Source organism: Micromesistius poutassou (assembly GCF_964030765.1).
Source record: "Micromesistius poutassou genome assembly, chromosome: 14".
In the NCBI taxonomy this organism is placed as follows: Eukaryota; Metazoa; Chordata; class Actinopteri; order Gadiformes; family Gadidae; genus Micromesistius; species Micromesistius poutassou.
In genome coordinates this window covers 11,307,122-11,329,482 of record NC_140284.1, presented here as the reverse complement: position 1 = coordinate 11,329,482, position 22,361 = coordinate 11,307,122, and the positions used below count along the sequence as shown (strand labels likewise).

General features: G+C 47.0%; 1 protein-coding gene across 1 annotated transcript in view; it reads right to left on the bottom strand.

Moving 5' to 3' along the window:
* The window catches only part of LOC311358635 (protein TANC1-like), a 115,372-nt gene that overhangs the window by 72,052 nt on the left and 20,959 nt on the right, over positions 1–22,361 (bottom strand). Inside the window, 2 exon segments of the mRNA XM_084478730.1 lie at positions 3,949–4,053; positions 14,968–15,180. Coding sequence (XP_084334856.1) covers positions 3,949–4,053; positions 14,968–15,180 — 318 coding nt within the window.

Below are 22,361 nucleotides of genomic sequence, written 5' to 3'. Positions count from 1 at the left end.
GCTCCCTCCTTCTTTCTTTCAGTCCTTTCTCCCTCTCCCTCCCTTCCTCCTTTCTTTCAGTCCTCCCTCCCTTTTTCTCCCTCCCTCCTGTCTTTAAGTCCTCCCTCCCTCTCCCTCCCTCCTCTCTTTCAGTCCTCCCTTTCGCTCCCTCCATTCTTCTGTTCCTCCCTCTCTCTCCCTCCCTTCCTTTCTTCTGGTCCTCCCTCCCCCTCCCTCCTTTCTTCTGGTCCTCCCTCTCTCTCCCTCCCTCCCTCCCTCCTTTTTTCTGGACCTCCCTCTCTCTCTCTCCCTCCTTTCTTCCGGTTCTCCCTCCCTCCTCCTTTCTTCTGGTCCCCCCACTCTCTCCCTCCCTCCTTTCTTACCGTCCTCCCTCCCTTGCCTGTCTTGGAGAGCTGCCTCAGAGACCAATGAGGGGCATCCCACCGCCCCTCCCCTTCACAACCCGTCAGAACCGGTTTGACGGGGGGTCTTAATGTCATCCCGTTCCCACGTCGGAAGCTTTCGGGAGTTTGTCCCGACTCGGATTCCTCGCGGCATTCCAGCATGTATCAACATTCCGAACATGGCGGCGATGCTGTCGGAAGAATTCGGCGACGGCTGCGCTGGCATGCGACCGACCTGCCCATTAGCTCACACCTCTTCTGAGGTTATACTCAAGCTGGGGATGACTGCCATGCAAAATCAAACACGCTCTACTTGCTGAATGTAGGCCTGCTTACTATGCCCTGGCCTCACCCCTTCATTTTCAAACCAAATTATCATTTGCATACAGGTTTGAACACCACTGCATTGCAACCATGACTACAAATGCACATCATTCTGTGTATGATTGCAAATAAATGGGAAGTAAATATTGTATACCATACACTAAGTCGATGAGTGTTCCTTCCTTAATGCTGCCGTGCAGGTCACACCTACCCTGAGATCTACAGCACCTTAATGTTGCCATCCACGTCACAATTACCCACCATTTGCCTTCATTAGTGTTGTTTCGTACACACGGGCTAATTGCACATAATCTGCCCTCATTACAGAAATATTTGAGCACTTTCCTGCAGCTGGTGTTTGCCCTGGGCTGAGTGCTCCTCTACTGTAGCTGATCTGAGAGCAGAGAGGCCCGCTTGGTGCGAACAGCCGTTGATGCATGACTGGCATACATCGGGTGTCACGTTAGTAAAAAAAAAAAAAACTATTGGATTTCTGTGGCCAATTTGCATTATTTTCACAGCCATATTCCCCTCCTAAAAGTCACATATGTTTCTTTAATCATCCTCCACAGCTTTGAAAGTAATTTGATATTTGGAAAGTTTGTGGAAAATGTGTCTTCAGCTCAACCCAGAGCGAGGGACCAGAGAGCCAGGGACAGACTCTGTGGTTCAGGCAGTGTCTGCTGTTCCTCAACTTTGAGAACACTTTAGCCCAAACACGGGAGACAACCTAAAAATACAACATGCCCTCAAATTACTCAGCAGCAGACAACTGCAGACACAAGTCGGCCAAGCAGAGTCTCCGAGCAACTTGTCAGTAGCACTGGTCCAGAGACGTTCTGATGATGTCACCGGCACAACATCCAGAGACTTTCTGATGATGTCATTGGCACAACATCCAGAGACGTTGGCCTGATGATGTCATCTACGCGACATCCAGAGACGTTCTCCTGATGACGTCATCGAGAGACTTTCTCAAGATGATGTCATCGACACGACACCCAGAGACGTTCCGCTGATGACGTCATCACCAGCGTCTTGGGCCCGGAGCCAGGGCGTGGGGGGGGGGGGGGGGGGCGTTTCCCGCTGCTCTCCTCCACTTGCCTGGCTCCGCGTGCCTGGCAGAGAGGCTGTGGAGACGGTTCAACTCCCCGTGGCCTGAGCTAATACAAAGATGTCTGGAGGCCGGGCCAGTGGATCGGTTACACGCCGAGGGGGGGTTGGGATCCCCCGCCCCCCCCGCTCCAACCCCTCCAACCCAAGAGGATGAAATTCTAGAGGAGAGCGAGGCGAGGCGAGGTGCACGGGTTATAACAGCCTCAGCTGGGGCCCGGTGGTAAACAGTGGTCAGATTCAGTAGGTGTCTGAGTGTCTTGTGTGTGTGTGTGTGTGTGTGTGTGTGTGTGTGTGTGTGTGTGTGTGTGTGTGTGTGTGTGTGTGTGTGTGGATGGACGGATGTAAACAGTGTGTATGTGATTGTGGTTCCTGCTGGGAAGGCAATCCCGGGGGAGGAGAATGGGTTGGGCTGGGTGATGAGGCATGATGAAAATATGCTCCAGTGTGTGTTACACACACACACACACACACACACACACGGTCTGATGGTGAAGGGTAACCATTACCAGGGTAACCTTGGCTTTTCGATTTGTGCGTGTATGTAGTTCCGGGCCGTCAGTGGTGCCATTGCACAGATTTACTACACAATCAAAAATACATCACGTGGCCACCTTTTGCATTCATAGTCTGTGTATTTTAAGGGTCATGATATGGGCGGTGAAAAGTAATTTCAAGAATGCAATCCCTCCAATACATTTTCAGAGCGTGGCCAGTTTACAACTGTGCATGAAGACACCAATAAACTGAAGTATCGGCTGGAAACTGGTGGTTTGTGTTGATGATTTATGCCTCTCAATTAATTTTGACCTCGTGTTCTGAATCCTGAACGGCATGCCTTCATTCCATCATCCGAGGAAAACAAACCTTGTATTGAATTGATAAATACTAAGTTGTGAATATAAATATTTCCCATGACCGTTATGTGCTCTGATTAATCTATTCTGGGAATGCAGAACAGCGGACAAAGTATAACTCTCAAAAACGGGGGTGTCCACATACTGATGTTTAAATGTCGGAGCCGTTGGAGCTAGCCCAGCGCCGGCCCGACGGCTGGCACAAGACAATATTTAGCTGGCGCCCGTTGTCCGCCAGCAGGCCTATCTAAGCCCTAAAACGCTTCTGCAGCGGCTCTCTGTCAAGGCACACCCGCTCCACTCTGGTATGCGATTGTCAACAGTAACTGAGCCGCAATCCAGCCCGCTCAAGTGAGCCACAACGAGAGGACCACGATTGGCCCCGGTTCGGTCCAATTGCCTGCCTTTATCTCAAGATAATGCAGCGGGGCTTACGGGAGGAATTCGACCCCGCCCTGCCCGGCCTGGAAACTAAAACAGAGCACTAAGTGGGACGTTACCCCGAAATATACAAACACACGCTGCCACCGTCACACAGGGCATCCAGGGAGTACAGGGGATAGAGCGTACAGGAGCAAGCTGCCATGCTAATGTGGGACACACACACACACACATTTAGTCACAACACAAGTCTTGCTGTCGTTGTTTTGAGATCTACTCAACAGCTTGCTCTTCCTCACGGCTGTATAGTCCAAACAAACAATGCCCCGTGTGACGAAACGTAATGGAAACAGGCTCCTCTGTAAGCTAAACAGACAATTTTAAATAAACTGGGACCCTATCCTGTGTTTGTTTTACAGCCTGCATGCTAGAACAGGACTCATATGCATACAGGGATTTACATACAACACTTATACAGTAGCTGACACTCCTTTAAACAACAGCGGATCACACCTGACCCCGTTAAAAACAAAACGTTAACCTCCTATCACGCGCACACACACACACACACACACACACACAGACACACACACACACACACACACACACACACACACACACACACACACACACACACACACAGAACACACAGAACACACAGAACACACACACACACACACACACACACACACACACACACACATACACCTGGCATTCTTTGGGTTACAGGATAAGGGTGAAGCCTGGAATGCCACAACCAGACAGAGGTTTACTCTCTCAGAGACTTGCAGTATATCTCCGCACAACAGACAATAAAACACACACACACACACACACACACACACACACACACACACACACACGTAAAGACAATAACACACAGCACTCACCATGGTGAGTGGATTCCTTGCGGTCCGCCACCTTCTTCAGCGCAGAGACGAGGGCATCGGAGGGAACGCGTGGACTCTCCACATACTTAGGCTTTCTGATTGGTCCTGCAGGCACCAATCACGCAGACAGAGGGGGAGAGAGAAGGAGAGAGAGTTACCGAGAGAGATACCAGTCACGCAGACAGATAGAAAGAGAGAGACCGGTCACGCAGACAGATACATAGAGAGAGTGAGAGAGAGGGAGGAAGAGAGAGGGGGAAAGAGGGAAAGAGAGGGAGAGAGAGGGATAGAGAAGGGGAGAGGGAGAGAGGGAGTGAGAGACAGAGAGGTAAAGAGAGACAGGGAGAGAGACAGGGAGAGACAGAGAGGTAGAGAGAGAGAGAGGTAAAGAGAGAGAGAGAGAGACAGAGAGGTAAAGAGAGAGAGAGGTAAAGAGAGAGAGAGAGAGAGAGAGAGAGAGAGAGAGAGAGAGAGAGAGAGAGAGAGAGAGAGAGAGAGAGAGAGAGAGAGAGAGAGGTGGCGGTAGGAGAGATAATGAAAATGAGACTGAAAGAGAAGGGGGGTTCTTTCTGTATTAACGTATTCCAGATGGGTTAAGAGATGAGGCAGCACAGTCCTGGTGGGACACATTCTGCGGTGCTCTGTATTTGCTACACATAAGCACACACACCACACACACAGCCTTTCTCCCCGCCCGCTGGAGACAGTTCTCACAGTGTAATAACAAACAGCTTGAAACCTTCGCAATTAGCCCCGTGCTGAACTTTAAATATGGACATTGAGTGTGAGGAGACAGCAGTTATCCCTGTGTGTTGACGCGTGCGTCCTCTTTCCTCCACTGCTCCTCGTTTGCGTTAGGGTTAGAGCGGAGGAAGGTGAGGCTAGGGTCCAGGCTGCGCTGCGAAGGTCAGGTAACGTATCTGGGACGAGCCCATTTGGGGAGGAGCTGAAGGTCTGCTGGAGACTCACTTCCTCTGGAGGGGGCCGTGACTACCCTGCGCCAGATACACAGCCCCCCTCATGCACCTCCTACTTGAGCCACAGGTCTGCCTGTCCTCTTAACTCTGTGTGTGTGCGTGCGTGCATGTTAGTGATGGGTCGTTTGCGAACAAATCAGTTGGAATGAACGACTCTTTAACAAGAACGAACCGACCTGATTCCCCGTTTCAGTTCTCTATTCTCTATCTCTCTATTCAGTTCTCTTGTTCGTATCGTTCGTTCTCCGAGACTCGACTCCCAGACCCACCCACTAGTCGCTGAGTCGCTGAAGCTGACTCGCGAGTCCCTGTTCATTCACTGACTGTGTTAAGTGGTGAAGACTCGAGGACTGAGACGTCATGAGAGCCAGTCGGGCAACAACATCCTGATTCAGCTCAGCTGAAAGGAACTTAGTTAATGTTGTGTTGATTGATGACCGTTTGCACCATTGCACTATCGTGATTCGTTTGAGAATGAGAACGAGGGATGAGCCGAGTCTGACCGACTCAGCTGAGTGTGTGTGTGTGTGTGTGTGTGTGTGTGTGTGTGTGTGTGTGTGTGTGTGTGTGTGTGTGTGTGTGTGTGGTGCATCTATAAGATGTAAAGGATAAAGGTCAAGCCCTCATCTCGGTCATCATCTTCTCAGTCGTTAACAAGCTATTCCGCGGCTACATCGCTCTCCGTCGCGTTGTTAGTGTCCACAGGTAAAGCCGTTTGCTTGAATGACAGGAGTGAAACCAACGCTGAACCGTCAAACACATACGTCGGAACTAAACCAAAACCCATCAACATCGGCCCGCGTCTTAAGGGGATGCATTGAAGGGAGTCAAGAGACAACAATAAATCGGCAAGCCGAAATCAATTCAACACTGGCAGGGGAAGTGTGCGGCGCCGTCGGGTCTATAAGTGGAGATAGCAACACAGCGGCCAGTCACTCCCCCTGTGTGGGGCCAGCAGAAACCATAGATCTGGAGGAGAGACACAGCCATTCCCCACTGCCGCCTCCCACTGTAGGGGCAGCCTTAACACACTAGGTGGAGAGAGATAGTCATTCCCCATCACCGCTCCCCACTGCCAGCTTCTATCCACTGATCTGGAAATGTCAAACAGGGCACCGGGTTCAGGCCAGGTCGCTGCTCACCATCTATATGGGTGTGCGAGTTGAGAGAGAGAGAGAGAGAGAGAGAGAGAGAGACTAGAAGGATCTAAAGGTAGGATCTCTATCAAACAGCACTAAGCCAATGGGGGATAAAGTCATCTGACGTGTGTTTGGAAGGATGGATGTACTGCTGTTAGGGGAACCGTCCATCCAAATAGCTGCCTGCCAAGACATGAGGGCTGGCTTGTCTGGCCGACACAATCCACTAGTCTGTCCTGAAAACCCACCATTCATCTGTGGACAGGCAGGCGGACCGTGCCAGGAGTCAAACCGATCCTATTAGAGTGAAACTGGAGAGAGACAGAGAGCAAGCTGGACACACGCCTCAGTCAGGGAACGGTACGACGGAGGAGTAATCTCACACTAGCTTCAAACACTCCAGTGCTACAACAGCCACACTGCGTCCCACACCGCAATGTAATCCATACATTAACGCACTGAGAAGGAAGCACACTGGATCTCCACATGAAGCTATTCGCGGGTCAGCCGTGTCTGGGGGCCTTTTCGGGTCGGTTGTCAGGAGCCGATGATGTAGACAACACTCGCTGTTCCCCTCGGCAACGCGGGACTCCAACTCAAAGGACAGAGAACACGGGCCCCGTGTACAGAGAGGGTTTTGTTTCCAACCCGAAAGCTCACCTCCCAATTGACCGCGTTTCATGTTTACCCCAGAGCCTTTATCAATGGCTGCGGGCCCCTAGGGGCCGTGCCATTAGAACAGAGGCCGGTCGGCACTAGGGCTGCTCGATTTTGGAAAAATTTGAAATCACGATTCTTCAAACGATTCTTATTGAGTTTGAAAATAAAATGCATTTATTTGGCATTTTGGCAAAAAAAACTCACTGTAAGAGTTTTCAAAATTCTTAAACTACACAAAATGTTCAAATAAAAAAATAGAAAATGTTCAAATTGAAAATAATGTATAAATAAATATGTATCCAGCTGTTCTGTAATTTCTATAAAACTTTCAATGAATAAAATAAATATACTAGAAAATCAAATAAGACAGAACAACTTAAATAAACTTAAATTAACTTTCTTGTGTTTAGTGCACTGACACATTTTTAATCTAACCCTCGCTTCGGATGAAAGGTGGGGAACAGGGCGCCGTAACGAGCCAAAGCAGGGAGGCGGCAAAGTGTGCTGAACCACAGAGCAGCAGGGAGGGGGGGGGGGGGTTGGGGGGGGGGGCTGGGGAGGGGGGGGGACGAGACGACGATGACACACTTGAAGGATAAAGAGAGTGCCACACAGGGGTGAGCAATGCTTTCTCCTTCTCTTCCTTAAGACGCTTGCTGTGAAATCCAGAATGTAAATCCATTGGGCATGCACGTCTCAGTCGCGCTAGTCGCGTCAGCATGACAGGGGTTAGTTCTGTTCTAGAAGCTTCCTGTATCCGACTAAAGCGGAACCAAAGAGAGGCACAATGTAGTTCATCACCAATGTTATTCAGTCTCCAGACCGTCAGACGACGCAAAATGTCACAAAAGTAAAATTGTATGTTTTATATGATGTGTTTGTTGTGTATATTAAAAGTAAACAGGCTGTTTATTCACGGAGCATGTCGCTACAAGAGACACGTTATTGTCACAGTTAAAATAATGATCATTATTCTTAAGACTCAGGTACAGAATGACATAGGACAACAGCAGAAAGACAACAGTACACAACACAGCGTACTGAGAACAGCCATAACACAACAGTACACAACAGTAAACAACACAGGTCTATGAGAAAAGAAAAGAAAAGAAAGAGCACAACGGAGAACAACACAGGTCCATGTGAACACTAGAAACACAACGGTACACAACGCAGGCCTTTAAACAGCAGCAACACAACAGTGTTGTTCTCAGGCATGACCGGTGGGAGTTGCAGCAGTAAAAGTAGGGTATGTGCGAAGGAGGGGGAGAGAACGCAGCGAGGGCCACGGAGGGAAAGCACAATCTTTAGACGACATGGTGGAAGGGTAGTGACATGTGTGTGATGGAGAGTGCAGAAGAAGAGCAGGAGAGGGAAGGCCCTGGGGAGAGGAGCTATAGGCGAATGTGACTGCTGAAGAACTCCCCGCACGCCGGCCCTCACTGGAGGACTCAGGAGCCCGTGACTACTGAGCTGTCAGGCTACACACATGCAGACGAACACACACACACACACACACACGCATGCACACTCGCGTGAAAGCACACTGAAAAACACACACACGCACACACACACACACACACACACACACACACACACACACACACACACACACACACACACACACACACACACACACACACACACACACACACACACACACACACACACACACACACACACACACACACCTGGAACAATAGTATATACAGTTGAGGTCTATTACAGAGGACAAATCCAGATGATTGTTCATGGTTGGGCAGTAATCGAGGACTTTCTACACATTCTTAAGAAATGCACTCTGACTCATTTCTGAACTTCCAGCAAAACACTAGTCTCTTTATGAGACACTGGGAAGGAAACCACTTTAACAATAACCATCTTTATGTCCCCAAATGTCAGGGGAAACCGCCAAAAATGAACTGATATATTCAGGCAGAAGAAGGTTGAACTTAACATTAAAATGCAGAGTATGTCTCTGATGCATTAGCCAATCAATTAACTATATCTCAAGGCTATTGGGAATAACATTGTATGGAATATGGCATGGATTATGGCGCAGAGATAGTTAGGTATTTACTTAAAACCGGTCACAATGTAGAATTATACTGTGTAAATCCCAGAATAATCTTACATTAAAATTAATTTCCATTTTCATCAAAGCGCACCCACCCTTCGAGTTGGTGGCTCAATATCTGACCCAGCAACGCAGCAGATCCTTCACCCCTTTAACCACACATGTGCAACAAGTCCACGTTTGCCACATGGCATTTCATTAACTCGTATGAATTATGCACGGTTCTCATGTGTTTACACAAAGAAACTCAAACACGCTCCGCTCTCTCTGCTCATCAACCCTCCAGGTACGACCCATGGAGCTCCAGCGCTCCCGAATCCCTTGGTTATGCAAGCCAGAGGCATGAGTCGGCTGCTGGGCTCTGAGACGAAACCCTCGCTTCGGATGAAAGGTGGGGAACAGGGCGCCGTAACGAGCCAAAGCAGGGAGGCGGCAAAGTGTGCTGAACCACAGAGCAGCAGGGAGGGGGGGGGGGTTGGGGGGGGGGCTGGGGAGAGCGGTTCACCTGCTGCACATCACCGGCTCACCTCCTTTCAAAGAGTCCTCTGTAGCATCACAAGGTTGTTTTATGGCGGAGTCCCCCAAAGATCCATCAATATACACCCAGGGCCGCCCAGTCACTGCCCACACCCTTGAGATCTGCTCAATCCCGGGGATGAAAGAGCTCCTTGAAGGCGAGCAGGGATGATTTGTACTGTAGATTTATCTGGGTTGTTTCGAAGACAAGGACGAATCCAACTCGACAGAACAACGTTGCACGGCGTCGCTTGTAATTAGCAGTTCAGTTAATGCCACATCTTCTAAATGAGTGAACCTCCTCTCTTTGTAGAGAGGAGAGCTACAATGAATGTCAAGGAGATCTTTTGAGGAAATTTTTCTTACTTTGTAGATTGTGCAAACGAATGTTACACAGGGCGACGAAAAGATTCTCATCACTCATCAGAGATGTTTGTTCAACATCTCTGATGTTTCAAAGAACACCTTCTACCCACATCTAATTATCGAGCTCCTGTGTGGACCACCTGTACATATACAAGTGGGGACATTTCATTCAATGATTCTTTCTAAGGCTGCTCTACTGCCTAACCCGATGAACAGTTTTTATTGAGTTATTGTGTAATATAATTGTTGTGTTGTGGAGGTTATGTCATTTCAAGTAGAAGCTGTCCTTGAAAGTTTTGCTGTGTTAATCACTGCCCTTTCATTACCAAGGGTAGAAAAACCGACAGTTAATCCATGTGCTTTATCAAAAGCCAGCAGGCATGACATGACTTACACAAAGTTCTTGGTTCAAATGTACCGGGCGGTGCACATATCGCATTTATATCGTGCAAGATATTTCCGAGATTCATCCCCTCAACCAAAATAATTCCATTATTTTTGTATTAATTTATTCTTGTAAGACCTTCTGAATCAGGAGTTTATTGAAAAAAAAGTTATATTAAAAAGTTATATTATTATATTAAAAATTGTATTTCATATCACAATATTTTCAATATCTTATCAATAAACGTCATCCACTGGATTCCGGTGGATGACAGTCTTCACCTCGTACCGCTGGGAGTTAGGTTTGGGCGTCTCTATTAAGGTGTGAAGTAATTTGTGGGGCTACTTAGTATCACCGCTGTCAGAGAACATAACGCAAGCTTTTTGGTGCTCGGGCTCAGGAATGTACGTCAATGAGGACTTTATCAAATGCCTGAGCAGGACTTAATCAAATGTCTGAATGAGCAAAACAAAGTTGAGTGGCAATGTTTAAATCCATTGGGAAGATATATAATTTAGGAGAATTCAATCGTCATCTCCTTGGCTGTTATTGGCTGTTCATGAAATTAAGCAAAGAGCCATCCAACCTGTCTATTAAAAAATAAAAATTTTAATGATTTTCATGCAAAAACGACCCACAGGAGACCCAGTCAGCTCATTGCTTACATACCAATTAAAATGATAAGCTGCCAGGCAGGGCAATAAATATGATAACCACTGCCGTTTATGGTCCCTTGAAGGTGGACAATGAGCAAAAGTGTGGCACTAATTGTCGCCCACGTGACTGTGGGACAGTCACACGTCTAAATAATTGTCAAATGGTCACCCTTAGTGCAAAATAAGCAACCCATTGTGCTATTGAGAGCTATCCAAAGTCATATGGGAGCCATCTTGAACAGGACAGGGTGACTCCAAATATATTAAAGGTTGAAGGGTGAACCGTTGAAATTCAGCAAATCACAGACAATCAAGTATAAATACAAATTCAAAATGTATTACCGTCGTTCAGTACAGTGCAACCTTGAGGCAAGCAGCTGCCATGTAACTGGTTATGAGTCATCATGACCAGAGGAGGTCACTGTGGAGTTACCCTGGAGACGTCCAGCCCTCCTACTGGAGGAGGTACTGGGAGCCAACAGCTAGGCTATAATCCACCTAAAGGCTCTGTGTTGCTTTGGCACACTTCACAGTGAGGTTACCATTTCAAAGAGAGCCCGCTAACCCTTGAGCTGGGTCTTGATGGAACATCCTATCTGGAGATGGCTTTCCTTTAAAAAAAAAAAAAAAAAAAAGCCCTTCCCCTGGGTCTTTGTAGACCTGTAAACAGTCAGGCAGTAAAGCCTGGGTCCTGTTCAACACATGTCAGACTGCTGTGTGTCGTGGTTAAGCTGTGGGCTTAGCCCATCAAAGTTATGGCGTCCAAAGGCACCAGGCCTTTGTGGCTCAGGCATCAGTCACGCTCCTAATTAAGCCAGTGTTTTTCTGTTGTCCCCTGTGATGTTTTCACAGAGAGAACACCCAATTGGCTGGTCCCTTCCACAATGCTGTAGATTATCCAATCTGTCAGGAAGTGATGGAAAACCCACAAAATACGGCCTCAATCTGAGAAACCGCTTCCTCCAAAAGCCAGCAGGGATTGCTGGATAAGGGAGATTCATGTTGGGTGGTGTGTGTTGTTGCGGTTGTAGGACTTGGGACTCTTTGACCACAAGATGGATTAGGTCATGTGTTCGCAGCCTGTATCTAATCTCTTCACCCACATCACATTGTCTCTTAAACAGGAGAGGTTGGTACAAGCTGCCACGTGATACTAGGATGTGGAATTCTCATTCTGGTCTGGACACCGGAAAATATAAACAATATCCACATAAAACGTGTTTTACATTGAGTGTGACACCTGGTTGCCTTGACCAATTTAGCAGGGATGAGCCAGAGAGAATACAGCGTTAGGGCCTGGGCTGTTTTTGACGCCGACCTGAGAGATTTCATGCGGTATGTGTTTATTAACACTCGGTGTGAACTCTCCCTGCGGCTTTTCACACTTACCTGTAAAGGACGGCCGCAGAAGAGCTGCCCGTGCTCTGTCGTCCCCCGGTCCTGTCCCATCCCCACCACAGGCCTCTATAAAACCCCATCATGTCCGTCCGTTTCCCCCCCCCCTCAGAAGTCTCGGGGGAGCGTCCCTTTAATGAGAGTTCCTTCTTCGCTTTTTAACCTTCACAGACGGTGCCCTTCGCCGGCCCGCCGCCCTTCCTCTGGGCCTCTCGCTGTCATTGTAAACGTGCATTTCATCAGTGCTGCCTCTCATGGGTTGGGAACAACCATGAAAAAAACAATATGGCCTGAGGATGTTGTAAAAGAAAAGGTGTGTTGCCTCTGTAATTGGACTTCAGCAGAATAACTGAGTCACGTCACTGTGACTCACAGACTGTTGGTAAATATTTGCATGTCATTCATTCTGTGCTATAGATGTGGCGCCGTCAGAATTATGCATTAAAAGCATAATTCTTTTATTTGTGCATTCCGTTTGAGTACCTTTGCTGCTGCAGATCTTTTTTGGTAGGAGGGGCAGCATGGAGTTCATGTGAAATGAGGCTGCACAAGCAAAAATCCTTATTATAAAAAGAAGTGCAGCTCACAGGAACATTTTAAAAAGCAATCACAAGCTAGTCTGCAATCTTTAACTCAAATTAAACATGATTAAATGTCCTTCCCATTACAAACATCACAATCAAGCTCAATCAAGACGAACCCGGCGTACAAAATCATGGGGCAAGAATTCTTTCTTTAAATATACACTTAAAGCCGAAACAACACAAGTATACAAACGTGACAATGGCCTGCCAGATGTTCACAGCGCAGGCCTACACCCTATACAGACAAACCCATTTCATGCTACAGAACAGATCAAAGCCTCCACTCACTATAAACAAAGAGTAGATAGTCCACAGATGAGAGCCAGATGTGAACAGAGCCAAAGTGTTCACTCTGGGGAGTTCAATCCTCGTTGCCATGTCTTTAGAAAACAAAGGCACAGGTTGAAACAACTTAGGAGACTAAACCATGTCCTGAGGCTTTGAAGACAGCACTCACCAACAGCTGCTGACAAGTGGGTTCACTATACAGCAGAGAGAGACGAACGAAGAGCCGGGAGAGTAGGACGCTCGGGCCGAGTGTAAACACACCGCCGTTAAGAGTGGGCCTAGCGTAAACAAGCAGTGCCATCGTCAGGACCACCATCCTGACGGAAGCTGATCTCCTGTGTGCCGGGGAAAGTATGAAATGTCGATTGAAAACTGCTGGGAAAGCGAGCGATGCAATCGTTCCGGCTGCTACTCCTCGCGGCGCCAGAGTTTCAGCGTTTTCCAAAGGAGTTTATTTCAACACACAGAAGGCTGAGACTAAAGTGCTAGACTAGCTTCTAGCCAGAAAGCGTTGTCACTCCTGGAACGGTGTCAGATGTTCAACACTGACACAAATCACCGGAAGGTAGACTGAAAACTTTGCTCACACTACTATTACTTCCACAGAGCAATTCCCTGAGAAGGAGAGGGGGGGGGAGCATGCTTCAAAGAGTAATAGGCAATATTGTCATAGTGCACGTCATTTGTCTGGCTGATGATGCTGGCCTTTGGTCGGGGGAGAAAAGGTTTCCTCTGTCAGATGGCGAAACAGAGAGGGCCATCTGTGATGACAGTAGCCGGATTGCCTCAGTACTTCTATATCATGCAGGCTTCATAAAGGGAAAAGCCAGCAGAGGTGAGGTCTGGGAGATGATGAGGTGGGGAAGGTGAAGCTGAAGTTTCACAAAATCGACTTCCAAGATCAGCCTGCCCCGGATCCTCTGATATCTCTGGGCCACGGTTACGTTTACACAAGAAGCAGCATCCTCTTCCACAAAAGATTCTGAATCCATTAATGCAATGATTTTGAGTTCCTTTCTGGGATGGGAATACATTGACTTCAAGTAAAGATCCACACACAGTTTTGTTTCGGCTTATGACTAATTGCATCAAGGTTCCTGCAGGAACCATCCTTTGTTTTTTGCTCCCACCACAATGAATATTCAGAGCTAAGATGAAAAGAATAAAACATAATTATAAACAAAAATCAATCATGTTTAAAGAAGAATAGGATCGGTCTCCATCATCAGAAATCAGAAAATGTAAATATGTGGACGAATGGGGTTATCAAACTATTATTATTATTATTCAATGGTTTTTTAGCATGTTCATAATGTACAGATTCAGAAATTCCATTTTAATAATGTTATATAATAATAGGTTATCATTATATAATAATTGTATATGCTTATTTCTAATCAATCAAATGTTTTATTCCTGCCAATTCGTTTTGTGCATATGTTAGCATACGTTAGCATATGCTAGTGTATGCTAATTATTCCATGCAGTTCTAATTAAATGTAAGTACTGTATGTAAAACCGCTCTTGTTAGCCTCCCTGTCCTAGCCTGTTATCTTCCCATGACTGGTTTTATCCAATAGATCCGTCAATTGAAAGTAACACACAGTGAATACAGAAGGGCTAATCGTGTTGCTCTAGAATGCTGAGGGAGACAACTGGTACCAACCTGAGATAGCTGGTACCATCCTGAGACAGCTGGTAGCATCCTGAGAAAGCTGGTACGAGCCTGAGACAGCTGGTACTAACCTGAAACCACTGGTACCAACCTGAGACAGCTGGTACCACTCTGAGACAGCTGGTACCAACCTGAGACAGCTGGTACCGACCTGAGCTGGTACCAAACCCAGACCGTAAGGCTGAGAGTCCAACAGAACTGCTATGCTATCTAGCCTCCCCCCGGCAGAAATGTATGTAGCATGAAATGATATGTGAAATATTATGTTAGAACAAGAGTAGAGCCGAGTGTGAGCTTGTACCTGGGGATCTCTTGCTGGCGGCACGCAGGGGCATCATGTAGGACTGTCTTGGCAGGAGAGGCGAGGAGGGCAGGGACATGGAAACTCCCTTGGCCAGGCTCAGCCTGAACACATCCTCCTGCGAGTAAGGGAGGGCAGCGGCCCCCTCCTGGGGCTGAGGGAACCCGTCAGACGGGCCTCTCCTCTGCGTACTGTGGCTGTGGACATCCCCTGCTGGGGACAGCGAGGAGGACATGGGTTAGGCAGGGGCGATGTTGAGGATATTGAAGCCGCTATCGTTCTGACGTCTCCCACTGATGTTGTAACGTCATGAATTAATAACTGGGGCAATGGAGCGGATTTGAGTGGATAATTTAAGTCCTAATTACTACTGCCTATCTCTCGTATATACATTATGCAAGAGAAACCTTTCCACATTTGAAACTCAACTTTATTTCCAGTGAGAAATAAATAAATTTCAGAGTGTCTTTGTTCATGATAGATCATAGTCCTTGACCACTGATTAAGCACTGTGCATTGCCTACAGATTTTTCAACCATCAATAAACCCTTAGTGTGCTATCAAACTAAACCTGTAGCAACCTTTGAATCATGAGAGAGAGGCAGCAAAGAAAAACCTTTTTCTCTGGCACGACTCTATGGAAAGCAGATTCATGAGAATGTGAAGGGAAGCAATGTTAGGAATATTGATTCTCAGGTAGGGGTCAGTGGGTTTCTTTCATGCCAGGAGGCCAAATGAAGCAGGGTAAATAGGGCTGTTAGATAACATGTGACTCATTGAACACACCGGTTGATAACATGCTGAAGAGGCCTACTACCTAAACTGGGAAAACCCATTTAGCAAGCAACATCCAATACACCATTTCCCACAATGCATCATATTGCCTAGTGCCTCAACATACAGAACCGTAATAAAAAAAAAAAAACTGAGGTGCACCTGATACATTTTATACAGAGCAATATGCCAAGGGCAAGAGTGGATCCTGCCTTTGCCATGGCCAGGTTCACAATAATGTTTCCAGCATGGCAGCGAGGCTATGCTTTAAATGAGATAACCTAACTTGTGGGAAAGTGCCCTGGAGCTACTCCTCTGTATACTCAGCACACACCAGCACGACAACCAGCATTAGAGCCAACAGCAGCGCTCTGCCCCGTGGGCTAATCTGCTCACCATGAGTCTTGGGATAGAAAAACAGGTCTTGTGTGCAAGGAAAATAAGGAAATAAGGTTTTGGATTTCTTGGTTCTTTTCTATAACAAATGTGTCAGCGCGGAATAACCTGTTGAGCCGGTCGAGTTGGAAGAGAATAAAAACCCATTTGACATTTAAGACGATTTTTTTCTTCTTTTTCGTTTCCCCTGCAATTGCGCCCATACTTTCAAAACAGTTGAAGCTCTAGTCTGTTTGGTAGCCAATATTATATTCTTGTTTGAAATTCCAATTCTTGTTAGCAATTCCAATCCCATACCTAGACCTAATACTGCACACTCTGACTTGAGACTAACCAGAGACTATAATCACTGAAAGAAACAGCTCTGCAGATGCTTTGGGCTGCAAAAAAAACTGTATGTTGCAAGAAAAAAGCACTACACGAATAAGGTCCTGCATCACTGATACCAATGTTTCCAGGAAGGTCGAAACCTCGCCACGGAGACAGCAAAGTCATTGATTCTGTGGCATCAAAGTTCTCCCCTACCAGAGATAATGTATGAATGATCCACCTCTAATAACACCGCTCATGCGTCAGCAAGCCTCGCTCGGTCATCATCGCAGATGTGGCGAACCACAGCTACGACAATTAGCTTTTGGTTCTGTCTCCTGCACCGTGGGTTTCTCGTACATGAGGGGAGACCTCAGCAGACTAGCAATGACAGCGGGCTGCAGTCAGAGCTTTTTTTCGACCACTCACACATAACGTGGAGGCGCGAGAGCCTTGAGAGTTCTGCCTCGCTCCGAAGTGAACTGTGAGCGTTGTTGGCCTTGGAACTAATCTGAAACAGAGAGTTGTTTTCCAGCAGCCCGGCTCTCCACAGGGGACACAGAGCCCAGTCCTGTGCTTTTAAAAGGTTTTTTTTTTTTATCCCCAACAAAAGAGAGCAGCAGAGACAGGAAACGGTCACTGGTCTGCACTCCCACGGACACATTGGACTTGTGGTGCCTGGTCACATTGTCAAGGCCTGGCCACCTTTAAGAACCTTGACCCCAGTGGGAAGGGCTGGCCTGAGATCAGCATTCATGACCATAAGGGTTGGCATTGATACAGGAGTCCAATGCTATGATCCAGGATGAAGGAACCTATGTTCACCTGCAGGACTTCTCATGTCTGATAATGACTAGTCATTCTTCACTAAGGGGTTCACCAGTCACCAATCATTAGAGACGTATTTAAAAGGGAGCTTTCTCTACGGGACGCTACTCGTAATTCTTAACAAGTATTTTGACAGAGAGCTCATGTTTTATAAGCACTCTTCAGGATGGTACATGTATGGAAACATGCTTCCTAATTAAAAAACAGATTTATTTAGCCCACAGTTTATTATTTTGAGAGGCAACATGTTTTGTATACTTTAAGTAGATATTTCATTTATTTCATTCTGAATCAATTAATGCAACTACATATCATATCAATACAATATCAACTGAAAAAGAGTGGTAAAAGCAAGTACTTCCCACGCCCTGTGAAAGTCAATATATATATATATATATATAACTACATAACAGAAGCAATGATAAAGCCCTGATAAACCCCCAATGATTTCCCCCTTGCTCAAACGATTCGATCTGTCGTGCTGCGTCACTCTGCTGTTCTGCACTAAACAGCAACATGGCTGGTTCACCGTAGCACCGGAGTGTTATACGACAGGGGCGAGGGACAATGAGTGTCAGAGAGAGAGGGAGCGAGAGAGAGAGAGAGAGAGTGCCATTCATACAGAACTTAAAACTGTTACAAGGGCAATTAACCTAAACACTCCTGTATCACAATACCACCATTGTGAGTTGGCCAGTAAAACGGAGGCCAGAAACCTACTGAGAATTGTCAAGTGAGAGGTGGGAAAGAGCTTCCTTTATGGCAACCAAAGATATGCAGGGAGTCAGTCGATGCCATCATCCTGCTCCAGTACAATTGTATAAACGTTTCAGCACACACAAAAGAAGGACTCCATTGTGAATGTATTCCCTTTGTCACTACACACAGTGTTATTTTGTGAACCTCCAAATAAATCCATCCCAGAAAAAAAAAGATTCTAACTCTAATATTCCCTATATACAACTGCACACTTTTTGACACATTTACCTCAAAAAGTCTGCGATACGATCCTTCAAACGCACACACCTAAATCGATTACTCAGCCATTGGAAATGACTATGGATCTGCCCAAGCCAGGCGGTAGAAGAGGCACAACGCTGGCTTCAGCCATGATGCATGCATGTTGAAAAGGTTAGAGGTTAGTGCACAGGGGTAATTAAGGGCGACGGTTCTGAAAACAAGAGGCGCCACATAAAAGATGGCGGTCCGAGTGGTCCTGGTTAGGCAGCCTGGTCTGCCAGCTGACCCATCCCGTACAACACAGAGGACAATGAGGACGTGCGCCAGGACTATTTCAGTCGCTTTCCCTGACTTCTCGTTGGGATGAGGCCTGCAATTTCAGCCCCTGCCGTGGTCAGGGAAACCAGCCCTGTCTAATTATACCGTGCTGCCCCAAAAATAATGTCAAAATGATTGCATGCTTTCATTTCCTCATCAAAAGGACGACCCAAACGAAGCCCACATGGGCATGTCATCAGAAAGGACACTCGGTGCCAAGAGCCCTTTTATTGTTGAGACGTTTAACCAAATAATCATTAGAGATTGATCGCTGGAGAAAATCAACGGCTGGAACTACGCGGCCCACAGTTGCTTGAGTAAATATTTAGTCAGACGAAAACAGCTTTGGGTTTAGTGTACCGAGGGAGAATATACAAATATAAACCAACTTGTTGATACGTTCAGCCATAATTTGAATGTACAGTGCACGCCGGCCAGTGGTTTGGTGCCATCCAGCTCAAAAGCCTTGTTATGTATATTTAGGAAACGGACCAGCTTCAACAAAATGAAAACAAAACATTGATTCTGGAGTGTGTTAGCATTCGAAAGTAAATCCATGCAGTCGTTAGAACCCCCCCACCCCACCCCCCCCAGCCTTCCCAGTAGAGCAGGATGTTTTGAATATACGTCAGAGAAACAAATAGAGAAGGTAACCTTGAGCCTTTTGTAGACAAGAAGACACTTGGTATTCAAAGTGAGAAGCCGTTCTGCCCAGGATATCCAATACGGACATCAGATGTTTACTCGATTTACTTGATAGTGTCTACAGTTTATTTTCTTCTCCCTGGAAGAACAAACCCAAATACCAATTATGCATATGTGATCAACTGTGATGCTTCAAACATGCTCTTTGTGTGTGCTGTGTGCGTTTGGGAGTTTGTTTCTGGCCTGTGATCTTGCTTCCTGTAAGAGAAAGAGTCTGAACATTATGAGCTGTCTTCTTTAATGTGATGAACCACGGACACGGCAAAAGGCTGTAATGAATGCAGATTCTTTAAGTCAACACACAAAGCCACATAACCACGGGACGGTCCACCAATAGGGAGGCTCTGCCGCCCGACCAAGGACCAATGTGTTCTTCCCTGACCACAGTGACAGATAAACAAAAGCTGTCATGGTGAACACACAGACAGCCCACAGAGAGGAGAAAGAGACAGAGAGGGGCAGACAGAGAGAGAGAGAGTGTGAGAGGGGGGAAGAGACAGACACAGAGAGAGACAGAGAGGAGGAGAGAGAGAGACAGAGAGGGAGAGGGAGGAAGAGAGATACAGAGAGAGAGAGAGAGAGAGAGAGACAGAGAGGGGCAGACACAGAGTCCAAGAGAGAGAGAGACAGAGAGGGGCAGACACAGAGAGAGAGAGAGAGTGTGAGAGGGGGGAAGAGACAGACACAGAGAGAGACAGAGAGAGAGAGGGAGAAAGAGAGATACAGAGAGAGAGGGAGGAAGAGAGATACAGAGAGAGAGGGAGGAAGAGAGAGAGAGAGAGAGAGAGAGAGAGAGAGAGAGAGAGAGAGAGAGAGAGAGAGAGAGAGAGAGAGGGAGAGATACAGAGTCCAAGAGAGAGAGACGCACACATACAAAGAGTGACACAGAGATGTGTTTAAGGCTTGCAGTGTGGAGTGTGTAGTGTGTGGAGGTTTCCAACAAAAGAGCCAAAAGATTGAATATGATTTTTTCACAAGAAAACGTCTGCTCTGAAACAAACAACCCAATAAAACAACACGTCACGGTCAAATTGACTTGTTAAAGGGGTTGGCAAATAGCTCAGATGTTTTTCCCACAGGGCCGTTCTAATCTCGGGGACTGCCTCAGACACTCGCCCGGTCGCCATGGTAACAGTCAAAATACAAAGTGCTTGGACAAAAGAACCGAAATGTACGGACTAATAAAGGCAGCCTCTCTGGAATAGGCTCGCCGTCCCGGCCACCGTTGTGCGGCCATATTAATACGAGCCGGCGATACCATCTCATCTCATCATCAGTCCCCTCGCCTCGTCGCCAGGTGTGTGTGGATCAGGCGGAGGATGACAGAGAAGGCAATTACAACGGCGAGTTTCGTTTTATAATGCGTCGTACTCACCTTCATTAGTTTCACATTCTCCAGTTTATTAAAACCAGAAACAGAATAGCAGCGGCAGCAGAGCTCCTGCGAGAGGAATACCTTCCGTCAGTCAGGTATTAAATGTAACCGATCGACCGCGAGTGTCGATCAGTTAATTGTTATAGTGGATAATGTTATTGATCAGAGATGTTCCTCTTTATTGTTAAAAGCCCATCGGGGGCTGAGACGGGCACAGAGCGGCTCTTACTATGATGTCGTCAGGAACAGGAAGTGTAATGGGAAGCTCTAAAACCTTCACCACAAATCCTCACACACACACACTAATGAGAACAAGTTAACTGCTTAATGCTGAGCTAAGCTACCACAGACATAGCTAGTCTGCAATTTAGTGTGGATCCAGGGTGCTTTCTCCCTCCCTCTCTCCCTCCCCGTCTCCCCCACTGCCCAGAGCTCTGGAATGTCTTCACCACCAGCACCAGGGGGAGGGAGGACAGGAGGGGAGGGGTCTTTGTGTATCTTTGGGAGAGAGAGAGAGAGAGAGAGAGAGAGAGAGAGAGAGAGAGAGAGAGAGAGAGAGAGAGAGAGAGAGAGAGAGAGAGAGAGAGAGAGAGAGAGAGAGAGAGAGAGAGAGAGAGAGAGAGAGCTGGGTTGGCATCATGACATTTCCCATTCCTCCTCTACAGCCGATTTAATTGAGTAGAGGAAAAAAGCATATCTGAGCCAGACAATATCTTTCCCACATTTTATTTAAATCCCATTTCCTAACGTGGGCATCACGACGCAGAGGAGTATGCCATGCAGCCCGCAGCATGGGAAGAGTAAGGCTCCTTTAATTAAACCATCACCTCGCGGAATAACAACAAACTGCTTGCCTAACACAAGCACTCGCGTTACAGACCACCAGTGTGGCATAAAAACAACTGACCTGGGAAGCACAGATGGTACGACTGCAGGAAGCTACAGATTCAGGCTCTTCTTAACGGCCCACCAGGGCATACAGAGAGGCTACTTTTGCTTGGACAGCCATGGCTCACAGAGCATGTTGTTCTGAGAGCCACTGTCAGAACGGTGTCTCCCTCAGGTGCCGGGTAAACAACGGAACGAGCAAAGAGCCGTTTCTCACCGCAGAAAGTCGGCGAAGGCTGTAAATGAAGATGGGTTAATCGTTGTTGGTTTTTGTTGCCTAATATGATGCAATGCATGCATGGATCGTCAGGTTACAGAGCTGTAGTGGATAGAAGGTCTCTGCAGACCTGTGAATGGCCTGTTCTGTTCCCCTTTTCGCTCACTTCTGTCAATGATTTAAGCTGCGCTGATGCAGATTCCAATCAACTTGAATGAATAAAACAAAGCAAGCAAACAAGAGTATTGAATGTTTTTAACATTCACAGTGAGTTGACTGGGAAGTAACAACAGAACACCCGTACAGGCCTATATACTTGACTTTGGGCTCAGCAATTTTCCAAGAAAAAGTATGTGTTCAATAAAAACTTAAAGCTCTATCGGTGCTGATCTCCTGCTGGCAGGAGCTTCTTGGGAGATGCTCACACTGGCACCATTGTGTGTGTGTGTGTGTGGGGGGCCCTTTAGGCCTCTTCATCATAGGGTGTGTGTGTGGTTGCGTGTGTGTGTGCGTGAATGTTAGTGTGTGTGTGTGTGTGTGTGTGTGTGTGTGTGTGTGTGTGTGTGTGTGTGTGTGTGTGTGTGTGTGTGTGTGTGTGTGTGTGTGTGTGTGAGGGGGGGGTCC